This window comes from Geotrypetes seraphini, chromosome 4 (genome assembly GCF_902459505.1).
Source record: "Geotrypetes seraphini chromosome 4, aGeoSer1.1, whole genome shotgun sequence".
Classification (NCBI taxonomy): Eukaryota; Metazoa; Chordata; class Amphibia; order Gymnophiona; family Dermophiidae; genus Geotrypetes; species Geotrypetes seraphini.
Window position 1 is genome coordinate 297,583,925 of NC_047087.1, and position 13,675 is coordinate 297,597,599.

The 13,675-nt window shown below is 48.7% G+C and overlaps 1 protein-coding gene across 2 annotated transcripts in view; it reads left to right on the forward strand.

Annotated features, from left to right (window-relative positions):
• The window catches only part of SLK (STE20 like kinase), a 277,359-nt gene that overhangs the window by 220,593 nt on the left and 43,091 nt on the right, over positions 1 to 13,675 (forward strand). For both annotated transcript variants that reach the window (XM_033941264.1, XM_033941265.1), the window contains one exon: positions 7,307 to 7,432. In XM_033941264.1, the coding sequence (XP_033797155.1) occupies positions 7,307 to 7,432 (126 nt within the window). The remainder of the gene's footprint in view (positions 1 to 7,306; positions 7,433 to 13,675) is intronic.

The window sequence follows — 13,675 nt, forward strand, 5'->3', positions numbered from 1 at the left end:
GAAGGGGATGGACTTGGCATAAGTAGGGCTGACATTTATGGCTTAACTTACAAGAGTACTGAAAGTTATGCATGTTAGTGTAGCTCCTAGGAAAATAGGCACAATGTACAGAATACAGATATGTCCTGGATTTGACAGAACTCAATTTCAACACTATTCACTAGTTGTTGAGTCTGCCTTCAAGCATTCACGCAGCTCACATTCTTATGCTTCTGCTTCTCCAGGCAAAGAAGCAAAAACATTAGACTCTTTTGATTTGCACATATTCCAGTCATCTATGCCACTGTTCTTCAACTGCCGGTCCGCGGACCGGCGTCGGTCCGCAGGAAATTTTTGACGGTCCACGCAGGGCCGGCAAGATTGACTCAATTCAATTTCCTGCCGGTCCGCGCAGGGCCGGCAAGATCAACAGCTGAAGACCGCGCTGGGCCAGAGAGATCTTGGGGAGCCTCCGACAGTGGCTTTCTCCCTTCTCTGCAGCTCTACTTTACTTCCCAGGGCAGCGATTCACGAAGGCAGCCTCGGGGCTTTTGCTGAGTTGCGGCTGCCTCTGATGATGTAACTTCCTCTTTCCTCAGAGGCGGCGCGACCCAACAAAGGACCCAAGGCTGCCTTCCTGAATCGCTGCGCTTGTGAAGTAAGGATAGCTGCTGGGAGGGGAGAAAGCCACTATTGAAGTCTGGGAAGCTGCTGGACAAAGGAAAAAAGGGACAGCTGCTACTGGAGAGGGAGAAGGAGAGATACTGCTGGGAGGAGAGGAGGGAAAGGAGTCTGGGAAGCTGCTGGGCAAGGGAAAAAAAGAGACAGCTGCTACTGGACCTGGAGGGAAGCTGCTGGGCAAGGGAAAAAAAAGGGACAGCTGCTACTGAAGAGGGAGGAGAGATGCTGCTGAGAGGGGTGGAGGGAAAGGAGTCTGGGAAGCTGCTGGGCAAGGGAAAAAAGGGACAGCTGCTACTGGAGAGGGAGAAGGAGAGATGCTGCTGGGAGGGGAGGAAGGGAAGAGAGTTACTGCTGGACAGGAGGAGGAGGGAAGGGAGAATGAAAAAAGGAAGGAAACAGCAGGGAGATTAGAGGAGGGGAAGGGGAGAGACAGGCATGAGAAAGTAGAAAGATTGATGATAGGAAGGGGTCAGCAGAAAAATAAGCAGAGAGGGACAACGATGGTAGATCTGATGTAGGAAAGATAAAAATGAAGAGAGCAATGAAGCTGGAATGAATCATGTAAAAAGGAGAGAGGGGGCGCAGGCTGGCTGGAAAGGGGAGAGGCCTCAGCCCCACCACTCCACCGCTGTGCTATCTCTTGACTGCGGAGAGAATTATGTGGCACTTCATCATTGGCCGCTCATAACCATTTTTAATGGTTAATATTTTTTTATATATATTTTTTCTTTAAAATTGTTTAATAAGTGAGTGTACTTAGCTTATGTGCTTAGCTGTTATCAGCCAACGCCAGGGAGTTTAACCCAACATGTTTCGCACCAACAGGCGCTGTGTCAAGGGTCTCCCGAGGTCGCGCGTGTATTATTTGTATTTATAAAATGACAATTGTACAGAATATTGTTTCTTTTTATACTTTAATAAAATACATTCAATATAAAATCATAACTGAGGCTTGTGCGGTTGGGATCAGATGGTTTGCAGGGACCGAGCTCACGGAGATGGGGCGGAAACAGGGTTTTTAAATTTTAGTCCTAGTAGTTTGCCGGTCCACAAAATAATTCTTTTAAATATGCCGGTCCACGGGTGTAAAAAGGTTGAAAAACACTGATCTATGCTGCTTAACAAAATTATATACTACCAGTTTTAAGTGTCCATTTGTTTTAAATCTTTGCTAAAACAATTGTCAGACTTCCAGTGCAATAGGTATGTCATTGTGGACAAGCGGGTAATTGCCCCATTGCCGCAAACTCTATAGAAGCATCCACTCAGGATTTGTTTTCTGTAACCCTCTTACTTCATTCACTAAGACCTCTACTACCACCTACAGATTTTTCCTTTTGCATGTGAACCTGAAGGAGTGTTTCTGTTCTGCTCTCCCTTTTTCTTTATTTTACCCAGTGGTGTTTAGTGAATTTTCGATGGTATCAATGCTTGGAGCTTTCCAATTCTGAGATCAGCTCTGCCTGCATGGAGGAGAAGATGACTGACGCCTGCAGCTGACAGGCCAATCCCTTGTGGTACATTTTAGCCAGCCTGCAAAAGTATTTTTGGAGCTCGGGGCCGTCCCCGCTTTTTATCCTCACCTACTGCTTAGCAGGGGTTTGAGTGCAGGCTGTCGGGCATCTGTAGGAGGCTCAACGGTGTCTCATAGGGTGCCAGATGCATTTTCCCCTCCCCTCTAATGTTAGCACATCTGCCAGTCTATGGGGGTTCAGTCAGACATCGGGTCTAACTAGCAGCCTAAAGATCAGCAGTGGAAGGGACTTTCAGCTTAAGGTAACATAGAAACATAGAAGATGACGGCAGATAAGGGCCATAGCCCATCAGGTCTACCCACTCTACTGACCCATCCCCAAGTCTACTATCCTAGGGATTCCACTCCTGGTGACAGGTTCCCTTGGCTTAACCCTCTAAGGCAGGGATGTCAAAGTCAGTCCTCGAGGGCCACAATCCAGTCGGGTTTTCAAGATTTCCCCAATGACTATGCATGAGATCTATGTGCATGCACTGCTTTCAATGCATATTCATTGGGGAAATTCTGAAAACCCGACTGGATTGCGGCCCTCGAGGACCGACTTCGACACCTGTGCTCTAAGGGATCCCACATGGGCATCCCATTTGCTCTTAAATTCTTGCACGCTGTTTGCCTCGATCACCTGCACCGGGAGCTCGTTCCAAGGATCAACCTCTCTCTCGGTGAAGAAATATTTCCTGGTGTCGCCATGAAATTTCCTGCCCCTGAGTTTGAGCGGATGCCCTCTTGTGGTTGAGGGTCCTTCGAGAAAGAGAATCTCTTCTTCCATCTTGATACGGCCGGTAATATAATTAAACGTCTCGATCATGTCTCCTCTCTCCCTACTTTCCTCGAGTGAGTACAGCCGCAAATTTTTCAGCCTTTCCTCGTACGATAGATCCTTGAGCCCCAAGACCATCCTGATGGCCATCCGTTGCACCGACTCTACTCTCAGCACATCTTTTCGGTAGTGTGGCCTCCAGAATTGCACACAGTATTCCAAATGAGGCCTCACCATGGTTCTGTATAATGGCATTATGACTTCAGGCTTCCGGCTGACAAAACTCCTGCGGATGCAACCTAACAACTGTCTTGCCTTAGATGAAGCCTTCTCCACATGATCAGCAGTTTTCAGGTCTGCGCTGATGATCACTCCCAAGTCTTGTTCTGTTGAAGTTCTAGCTAAGGTCTCACCATTCAAGGTGTAAATTCTGCACGGATTTCTGCTGCCGAGATGCATGATCTTGCATTTCTTAGCGTTGAAGCTCAGCTGCCAGGTCGAGGACCAAAGCTCCAACAAATGTAGGTCCTGTGTCATTCTATCGGGTGAATTGCCATCTCTCACTATATTGCATAGTTTGGCGTCGTCAGCGAATAACGTTACCTTACCTTGAAGCCCCTGAGTTAGGTCATCTATGAATATGTTGAAAAGGAGCGGGCCCAAGACTGAGCCCTGCAGTACTCCACTGGTTACCTCCGATGTTTTAGAGAGGGTACCGTTAACTACCACCCTCTGAAGTCTGCCACTCAGCCAGTCATTGGTTAGTGTTTCTAGCCCCATTGATTTCATCTTGCTCAACAGCCTGCGATGCGTGACACTATCGAAAGCTTTGCTGAAGTCTAGGTATACGACGTCCACAGATTCTCCCAAGTCTAACTGTTTTGTTACCCAGTCAAAGAAGCTGATGAGATTGGATTGGCAGGACCTACCCTTGGTGAATTCGTGTTGACTGGGATCCCATAGATTCTCCTCATCCAAGATTGCATCTAATTTACGTTTGATTAGTGTTTCCATGAGTTTGCATACTATTGATGTGAGACTCACCGGTCTGTAGTTTGCAGCTTCTGCCCTGCAACCCTTTTTGTGCAGTGGAACGACATTAGCTGTTTTCCAGTCTATGGGGACTCTCCCCGAACTTAGGGAGAGATTGAAGAGTCCTGATAGCGGTTCTGCCAGGACATAACATAAGAACATAAGAAATGCCTCTGCTGGGTCAGACCCGAGGTCCATCGTGCCCAGCAGTCCGCTCACGCGGAGGCCCAACAGGTCCAGGACCTGTGCAGTAATCTTCTATCTATACCCCTCTATCCCCATTTCCAGTAGGAATTTGTCCAATCCTTTCTTGAACCCCAGTACCGTACTCTGCCTTATAACGTCCTCTGGAAGCGCATTCCAGGTGTCCACCACACGTTGGGTAAAGAAGAACTTCCTAGCATTTGTTTTGAATCTGTCCCCTTTCAACTTTTCCGAATGCCCTCTTGTTCTCTTATTTTTCGAAAGTTCGAAGAATCTGTCCCTCTCTACTCTCTCTATGCCCTTCATGATCTTGTAAGTCTCTATCATATCCCCTCTAAGTCTCCTCTTCTCCAGGGAAAAGAGACCCAGCTTCTCCAATCTCTCAGAATATGACAGGTTTTCCATACCTATTATCAGACGTGTTGCTCTCCTTTGAACCCTCTCGACTAACGCCATATCCTTCTTAAGATACGGCGACCAATATTGGACGCAGTACTCCAAATGCGGGCGCACCATCGCCCGATACAACGGCAGGATAACTTCTTTCGTTCTGGCTGTTTTTGATTATACCAAGCATTCTATTCGCTCTCTTAGCGGCCGCTGCACACTGTGCCGACGGCTTCATTGTCATATCCACCATTACCCCCAAGTCCCTTTCCTGGGTACTCTTATTCAATAACATCCCTCCCATTACATCACGCAGCTCACTGAGCACCCTGGGGTGTAGATTATACGGTCCCATGGCTTTGCTCACCTTGAGTCTTGCCAATTCGTAGTAGACATAGCCAGGTGTGAACTTGAAATTCTGAAACGGGTCTTCCACGCTGGGCCTTGCCTGCAACTGCGGACCGTGCCTCGCAGGTGAAGACCGAGCAGAAGTATTCATTCAGTAGTTCTGCTTTATCGGAATCTGATTCTGCGCAGTTCCCAACTGGTTTTCTAAGGCGTACTATCCCGTCTGTGTTCTTTTTCCTATCACTAATATACCTGAAGAAGGATTTGTCCCCTTTCTTCATGTTCTTTGCCAGAATCTCTTCCACTCGAAGTTTGGCCTCCCTGACTGCTGTTTTGACCGCTGCAGACCTCACCCTATGTTCTAGCTTAGCTTCCCTAGTCTCCGTTCGTTTGTAGGAAATAAATGCTTTTTTCTTCTCCTTGACGAGGTGCAAGATTTCTGGGGAGTACCATTGGGGTTTGTTGTTTCTCCACCGTTTGTGTACTGATTTAATGTAGAGGCTTGTCGCTTCATGTATGGTAGATTTCAGGGATGACCACATAGCTTCCACATCATCGGTCGTAGCTTGGTTCTGCAGTGTCCGGTGGACGAAATCTCCCATCCGTTCGAAGTCAGTGCCTCGGAAGTTGAGTACTTTTGTTTTCGTGTTTGATCTAGGGAAACCTTTCCTGAGGTAGAACCACACCATGTTGTGGTCGCTGGAGGCTAGCGTATCTCCTACCGAGACCTTCGAGACGCTATCCCCATTGGTGAGTACCAGGTCCAGGATTGCCTGGGCCCTAGAGGGTTCCAATAGTATTGATTTCTTCTCCTCTTCCAGCTACTGTAAAGAGCTGAGGCAGGCTTCAGCATATTTCCAGCACAGGTCACAGTGAATTTTTCACCATGTCATTCTTTGAAGGTGTGAATAAACATGTGGATAAAGGTGAGCCGGTTGATATAGTGTACCTAGATTTTCAGAAAGCTTTTGATAAAGGCTACTGAGAAAATTAAAGTCATGAGATAGGTGACAAAGTTCAGTTGTGGATTAGGAATTGGTTATCGGATAGAAAACAGAGGATAGGGTTAAATGGTCATTTTTTTTCAATGGAGGAGAGTAAACAATGGAGTGCCGCAGGAGTCTGTACTGGGACAGGTGCTATTTAACTTATTTATAAATGATCAGGAAATTGGAACGACGAGTGATGTGATTAAATTTGCAGATGACACTAAACTGCTCAAAGTTGTTAAAATGCATGTAGATTGTGAACAATTGCAGGCGGACCTTAGGAAATTGGAAGACTGGGCGTCCAAGTGGCAGATGAAATTTAATGTGGCAAATGCAAAGTGATGTACATTGGGAAGAATAACCTGAATCGCAGTTACCAGATGCTAGGGTCCACCTTGGGGGGGTTAGCACCAAAGAAAAAGATCTGGGTATCATTGTAGACAATACGATTAAATCTTCCGCCCAATGTGCGGCGGCAGCCAAAAAAGCAAACAGGATGCTCAGAATTATTAAAAAAGGGATGGTTAACAAGACTAAGAATGTTATAATATCCCTGTATCGCTCCATGGTACGACCTCATTGCGTTCAATTCTGGTCTCCTTATCTCAAGAAAGATATAGTGGCGCTAGAAAAGGTTCAAAGAAGAGCGACCAAGATGGTAAAGGGGATGGACTTCCTTTCATATGAGGAAAGACTAAAACGGTTAGGGCTCTTCAGTTTGGAAAAGAGACAGCTGAGGGGAGATATGATTGAAGTCTAAAAATTCCTGAGTGGAGTAGAATGGATACAAGTGGATCGATTTTTTACTCTATCAAAAATTACAAAGACTAGGAGGACACTAGATGAAGTTACAGGGAAGTGCTCTTAAAACCAATAGGTGGAAAATTTTTTTTACTCAGACAATAGCTAAGCTCTGGAACGCATTGCCAGAGGATGTGGTAAGAGCGAATAGCGTAGCTGGTTTTAAGAAAGGTTTGGACAAGTTCCTGAAGGAAAAGTCCATAGTCTGTTATTGAGAAAGACATGGGAGAAGCCACTGCTTGCCCTGTATTGGTAGCATGGAATATTGGTACTAGTGATCTGGATTGGCCACCGTGAGAACGGGCTACTGGGCTTGATGGACCATTGGTCTGACTCAGTAAGGCTATTCTTATGTTCTTACAGAATGCCTATATACCTGAATGTACACTGCTTAAATAACCTTTAGGCTTGTAGGCATAATATAAGAAATAAAAATAAATACACATTTAAATAAGTTTTAGGGCTGTTACTTTACATCTGGAAGTTCAAGTGACTCCACTTTAGAATTATTTACTAGTCAGTTAATGAGTAGAATTCACTTTTGAGTATATCAGGTGGAATTCCTTTATCTGCTTTATATTTTATATGTAGTTTGCTGCTCAAGAAGAAAAGAGACAGAAAAATGAGAGGTTGGCACAGCATCAGAAACATGAAAATCAAATGAGAGACCTTCAGCTACAGTGTGATGCTAACATCAAGGAGTTACAGCAGCTGCAGGTAAAATATATGAAGGGTCTGTGAAACACACATCAGTAATGTATTTATACAAGATTTATTAGATCAAAAACATACACATAATATATATTTATCTGCATGGAAATCTTATAACCTTGTGGTCTAACAGTATTATAGTACATTGTAACCATATTAAGTGCTTTTTGTCCATTTTCAAGGCTTTTCTTGCTGTTTTCCTCTACCATTCTGATGCATAATTGTATCTGTTAGGGTTAAGTATGTTAAAGTAGTTTTCTTTATATATGTGTTCTAATTAATGACGAGTGTCATATTTTATTGATTATTAACATTTTTTGCTTTTTATAGTGAAAATCCTTTTTAAATATGACTCTTAGATCAACTCCTAATAACAAACATAGGGCTAGATTTACTGAAAAGTGCTTCTGCACATTTTTTTGTGAAAGAGCGCAGTTGATTTCCTTTGTTCCGTTGAATGGTTTACTTCACATTTAATCTGTATGTTTATTCATTTACCTATAATTCCTGTGGAAGGCCTAGCGCCAAAACACAGCCTGTATCGGGTCATTTCTATCATTTGGTCATGACCATTGCCATATCATACAGATTCTTTGTTACATTGAATAAAAAGCACAGTTACTTACCGTAACAGGTGTTATCCAGGGACAGCAGGCAGATATTCTCTACATGTGGGTGACGTCATCCACGGAGCCCCATCACGGACAGCTTTTCAAACAAACTTGATTGAAGATCTCAAAGTTTGCTAGTGCTGTACCCGCATGCGTGTGCCTTCCCACTGCACTAGAGGGCACGTCCCCTCCTCGTGGTCTTCAGTTCAGATAGCTAGCAAAGAAGCCAACCTGGGGAGGTGGGAGGGTTGCGAGAATATCTGCCTGCTGTCCCTGGATAACACCTGTTACGGTAAGTAACTGTGCTTTATCCCAAGAAAAGCAGGCGGTATATTCTCTACATGTGGGTGACTTCCAAGCTAACCACAAAGGGACGGAGGGAAAGTTGGCAATTTATGAAAACAGATTACGCAAAACCGACTGACCAAATTGGCCGTCACGTCTGGAAAAAGCATCCAGACAATAGTGAGAGGTGAAGGTATGAACTGAAGACCAAGTGGCGGCCTTGCAGATCTCCTCAATAGGCGTGGATCTGAGAAGAGCAAAACGCTGCCATCGCTTGGACCTTATGCCCCGTGACCTGCCGTCCAGCGAGAGACCAGCCTGAGCATAGCAGAAGGAAATACAAGCAGCTAACCAGTTGGACAAGGTGCGCTTGGAAACAGGACGCCCCAACCAATTAGGATCAAAGGACAAGAAAAGTTGAGGATCCCTCCGATGAGATTGGGTGCGATGAAGATAGAAAGCCAACGCCTGTTTACAGTCAAGAGTGTGAAGCGCCACTTCCCCAGGGTGAGAATGGGGCTTAGGAAAAAACACCGGAAAAGCAATAGACTGATTAAGGTGGAAATCCGAAACCACCTTAGGCAAGAGCTTAGGATGAGTACGCAGGACCACCTTGTCATGATGAAAGACAGTAAAAGGCGGGTCTGCAACCAGAGCCTGTAGCTCACTGACCCTGCGAGCAGACGTGAGAGCAATCAGGAACATCACCTTCCAAGTAAGGAACTTCAGATGGGCCCTATCTAGGGGTTCAAATGGAGGTTTCAAGAATTGAGCGAGAACCACATTAAGATCCCAAACTACCGGGGGGAGGCTTGAGAGAAGGATGGACATTCAAGTGGCCCCTCATGAAGCGAGAAATCAGCGGATGGACCGAGAGCGATTTCCCATCAAGTAGTCGATGAAAGGCAGCAATCGCACTGAGATGAACTCTAATAGAAGTCGTTTTAAGCCCAGATCGAGACAAATGAAGCAAGTACTCCATCACTGAAGACAAAGAGGCAGACAAAGGCTCAATGCGTTGGGAAACACACCACACGGCGAATCGAAACCACTTCTGAGAATAACACTGTCTAGTGGAAGCCTTCCTAGAAGCTTCTAGAATATCACACACCAACTGAGAAAAACCCCCAGGAGGAAGTCAGGTGGAAAGGAACCAAGCCGTCAAGTGCAGATACTGCAGATTGAGGTGCAGCAGCGAACCCCCGACTCTGAGACAGCAGAGATGGAAATACAGGCAGCAGAAGAGGTTCCCGGACGCTAAGTTGGAGAAGAAGGGAGAACCACGGCTGCCCGGGCCACCGAGGTGCTATTAAAATCATAGCAGCGTGCGTCGATCAGAGGTGCATGAGAGTTTTCAGAATCAGAGGAAAGGGAGGGAACGCATAGAGATACCTGCCCGTCCAATCCAGAAGGAAAGCATCCGCCTCGAGACGATCCGGGGAGTAGATCCTTGAACAAAAGCGAGGCAACTTATGATTGAGGGGCGAAGCAAACAGATCTATCTGTGGAGTCCCCTACCGAGCAAACAGCTGATGCAGAGTCGTGGAATGGAGCAACCACTCGTGCAGCTGAAGGAGGCGACTTAACCTGTCTGCCAGGCAGTTTTGCTCGCCCTCGATGTAGACCACGCGAAGGAAGACATTGTGGCGTATCGCCCACTCCCAAAGCCGAAGCGCTTCCTTGCAAAGCTACAGGGAACCCATACCCCCTTGCTTGTTCACATAATACATCGCCACCTGGTTGTCCGTGCGCACCAGGACCATCCATTTTATCCTGCAGCAAGTGACGGAAAGCCACCATCACCCTGTAAATGGCTCGGAGCTCCAGCAGGTTGATGTGGCATCTGACCAAGGACCCTGAGTCCGAAGGCCATTGAGATGAGCCCCAAGGCGTATGCCGAGGAGTACGTCGTTAGGACTTTCCGAGGCGGAGGCACTAGAAAGAGTAAACCTCTGGAAAGATTGGAAGAGTCGGTCTACCAATGGAGCGAGCGTCTCAAGGAGGGAGTCACTGCAATGTGCTGAGATATGGGATTCCGATCCTGCCTCCACTGGGACGCCAGAGTCCACTGAGGCATCCGGAAGTGCAGTCTGGCAAAGGGCGTCACATGAACGGTGGAGGCCATGTGCCCCAAGAGGATCATCATCTGCCTGGTAGAGACCGAAGCCCTCAGGGAGACCTGTTGACTGAGCCGAACGAGGGAGACTTGTCGAGACTGAGGCAGAAACGACCGGAGGCGAACCATGTTCAGCACAGCTCCAATAAACTGCAGGGACTGAGAGGGACACAACTGGGACTTTGGGAAGTTGACCTCAAACCCCAAACGCTGAAGGAAGATAAGTCTGACGGGTCGCTGAGATAACCCCCCTCCCTCGACAGTGCCTTGATTAGCCAGTCGTCGAGGTACAGGAATACCTGAAGACCTCGAGACCTCAGGGCCGCTGCCACCACCAAGAGGCATTTCGTGAAGACCTGTGGGGATGAAACGAACCCGAATGGGAGGACCCGATATTCCAGATGAAGGTCCCCCACCCGAAAGCAAAGGAAACGTCAAAAGGCCGGGTGAATCGGCACATGAGTGTAAGCCTCCTTCAGGTCTAGGGAACACAACCAGTCCCCCATCAAGGGATATAAAGTGGGAAGAGAGAGCATGCGGAACTTCTCCTTGACCAGAAACTTGTTCAGCCCCCGGAGATCCAAAATGGGGCGAAGGTCCCTGGTCTTTTTGGGAACCAGAAAGTACCGGGAGTAAAACCCGGAGCCCCGCTGACAACAGGGGACCTCCTCCACAGCCCGCAGGCGAAGGAGGGCGTGAGCCTCCCAGAGAAGCAGGGGAAGCTGTGCGCCGCTCGAAGGATACTCTCTGGGGGGCCTGTCAAGAGGTGAGGACTGGAAATGGAGCGAATACCCCTCCCTGATAACAGAGAGGACCCATTTGTCTGCAGTGATCAGAGCCCAACGGTGAAAGAAAGCGCTGAGAAGGCCCCCGATAGGTAGAGGAGCAGGGTCGAGGGCGGATGAGGCCAGCCCCCTCCCGCCCAGACAGTCAAAAGGACGGCGCCGGGGTCTGCGGCTTCGGTGGAGCCCTCTGCTGCTGTGGACGCCTTAGAGGAGGTCTAGAAAACGCCGGAATCGATTTCTGGGGGTAGCGCCGAGGAGGCAACCTATACGATTTGGGAGGAGCAGGCTTCGCCTTGGCCCGGACCAGGAAGACAAAGGAGCGCTCTTGCTCCGAGAGGCGCTTGGTGGCCGCCTCGATGGAGTCATCAAAGAGTTCGTTGCCCAAGCACGGAAGATTCGCAAACCAGTCCTGCAGATTCGGGTCCATATCAACTATGTGCAGCCACGCCAAGCGACACATGGCCACAGCGAAGGCAGAGATCCTAGAAGAAAGTTCAAAAGCATCATACGAAGCCTGGAACATGTAAAGCCAAAGCTGCGAAAGGGTATCTAGAAACCGGCAGAAATCCGCAAGGCGGTGGATATGCAAGTCATCCTGAAAGGATGGCAGAGATTTAATGCACTGCTTAAGATAGGACGTGAAAGTAAGGTTGTAATTAAGGACCCTGTTAGCCATCAAACTTATCCATAGTCCTTCCCTCCCGGCCGGGTGGGACAGCCGCGTAGACCTTAGAAGGGTGAGACTTCTTGAGGGAAGACTCCACCACCAAAGACTAGTGGGAAAGCTGAGCCTTCTCGAACCCCCTGCAGGGGACCGTCCGATACCGAAACTCCATTTTAGATGGAATGGCTGGCATAGAATATGAAGTCTCCAGGTTGCGGAAAAAAGTTTGTTGTAACACCGGATTCAAAGGGAGCCGCAAGGACTCCTTAGGAGGATAGGGAAGTTCCAACTCCTCCAAATATTCTTTGGTATAGCGGGAATCTGACTGGCGGTCCAAATTCAACGCCTTCCCCATGTCCAGGACGAATCTGGTGAAAGAAGAGGGCTTTCTCTCAGACCGCCCCTCAAGAGGGGAGGTCGAGCGAGACTTCAAGGCAGCAGAAAAAGAGGGGGAAGCCTCCTGGAAGTACTGCGCCGGCATGTCACTGTCAACAAGCACTGATGTCGAAGAAGCCCCGCTGAAAGAACAGGGGGGGGGGAGTCGAGGACAGCTTGCACTTAGAGGTCCCCGCAGGCGAGGACCATGGGGTCTGAGGCACTGAGGATCGACGAAGCCCCTCTTGAGGGTCCCGAGAAGACGACAAGTGTCAGGAAAAAGAGGCCGAAGCTCCCGACGCCGGTGCCCCACGGGAAGGAGTCCAAGACCGCACCGGCGACCGCCAGAGACTCGGATCCAACAACACCAGGTCCGAGGCTTTAATGGACCCCGTCGTACGAGGGCCCGGCGATTTACCCCGCCTCGGGGAGGAATCCCTGGTTTTCTTAGCGGGTCTCCGGGATGAGGGAGAAGGACGCCTCGACCGGTGCCTTGAATGAGGCTGAGAGGCGGGGGACTCCCTCGCGAAAGAAGCGGGGAAGAGTCCGAGGAGGACAGACGCCGAGACCGACGCCCCGAGAACCCTTGAGGCAACGCTCAGGCTGGTCCATCGCAAGCGAGGTCAACGACAGGGCAAGCCGAGCCAAAGCAGAGGAGAGCTGCGAGAAGCCTTAAGCATATCCTCGAACATCAGCACCGAGACCATATTTGGCCCTACAGGTGTGGCAGTGCGCTCCACCGGGGGCGACCTCAAGAAAGAGTATTCCCTTATGGTAGAGGCACGCTTGGAGGCCTTAGTAGGCGGTTTCGTTGAGGCAGTCACCGCCTGGACGGTCAGAGACTCCGAGGAGGGCTTCTTAGGTAGCTGAACTGACCCTGAAGACAGAAGAGGAGACTTACCTGCTGTGGAGGATTTCGAGGCCGGGGCCATCGAGGTCTTTGAGGCCGAGGGAGATTTTCCCGGGACCAAGGTCTTCGAGGCCGACACCGAGGCCGAGACCAGGCCCACAGGTAGATCAATCTCCATAGCGAAGAGCTCTGCAATCCGCGCTCGACGCCTCCTGAGAGCCCAAGGTTGGAGGGTAGCGCAACGAGGGCAAGAGCCCTTAGGATGGTCGACTCAGGGGCACAAGATGCACCAGCGGTGCGGGTCAATGATCGAAATCACCCGACCGCACTGAGTGCACTTTTTAAACCCGGTCAAGGGCCGGGACATAAGTCAAAAAAGAGAGCCGCAGCCACGGTAAACCGGGAGCCCCCGATTCGCCGAAAACATGAAACTAGTAAAAACAACGAAAGAAGAGCACAGCGACTCCCGAACTAAGTAAAAAATTAGAAGCCATGGTGCAAGAAAGGCACATAGAAAAAACGCAGAGAAGAGAGACAGGGCTTTCTTGCTCCGCGGAAAACTA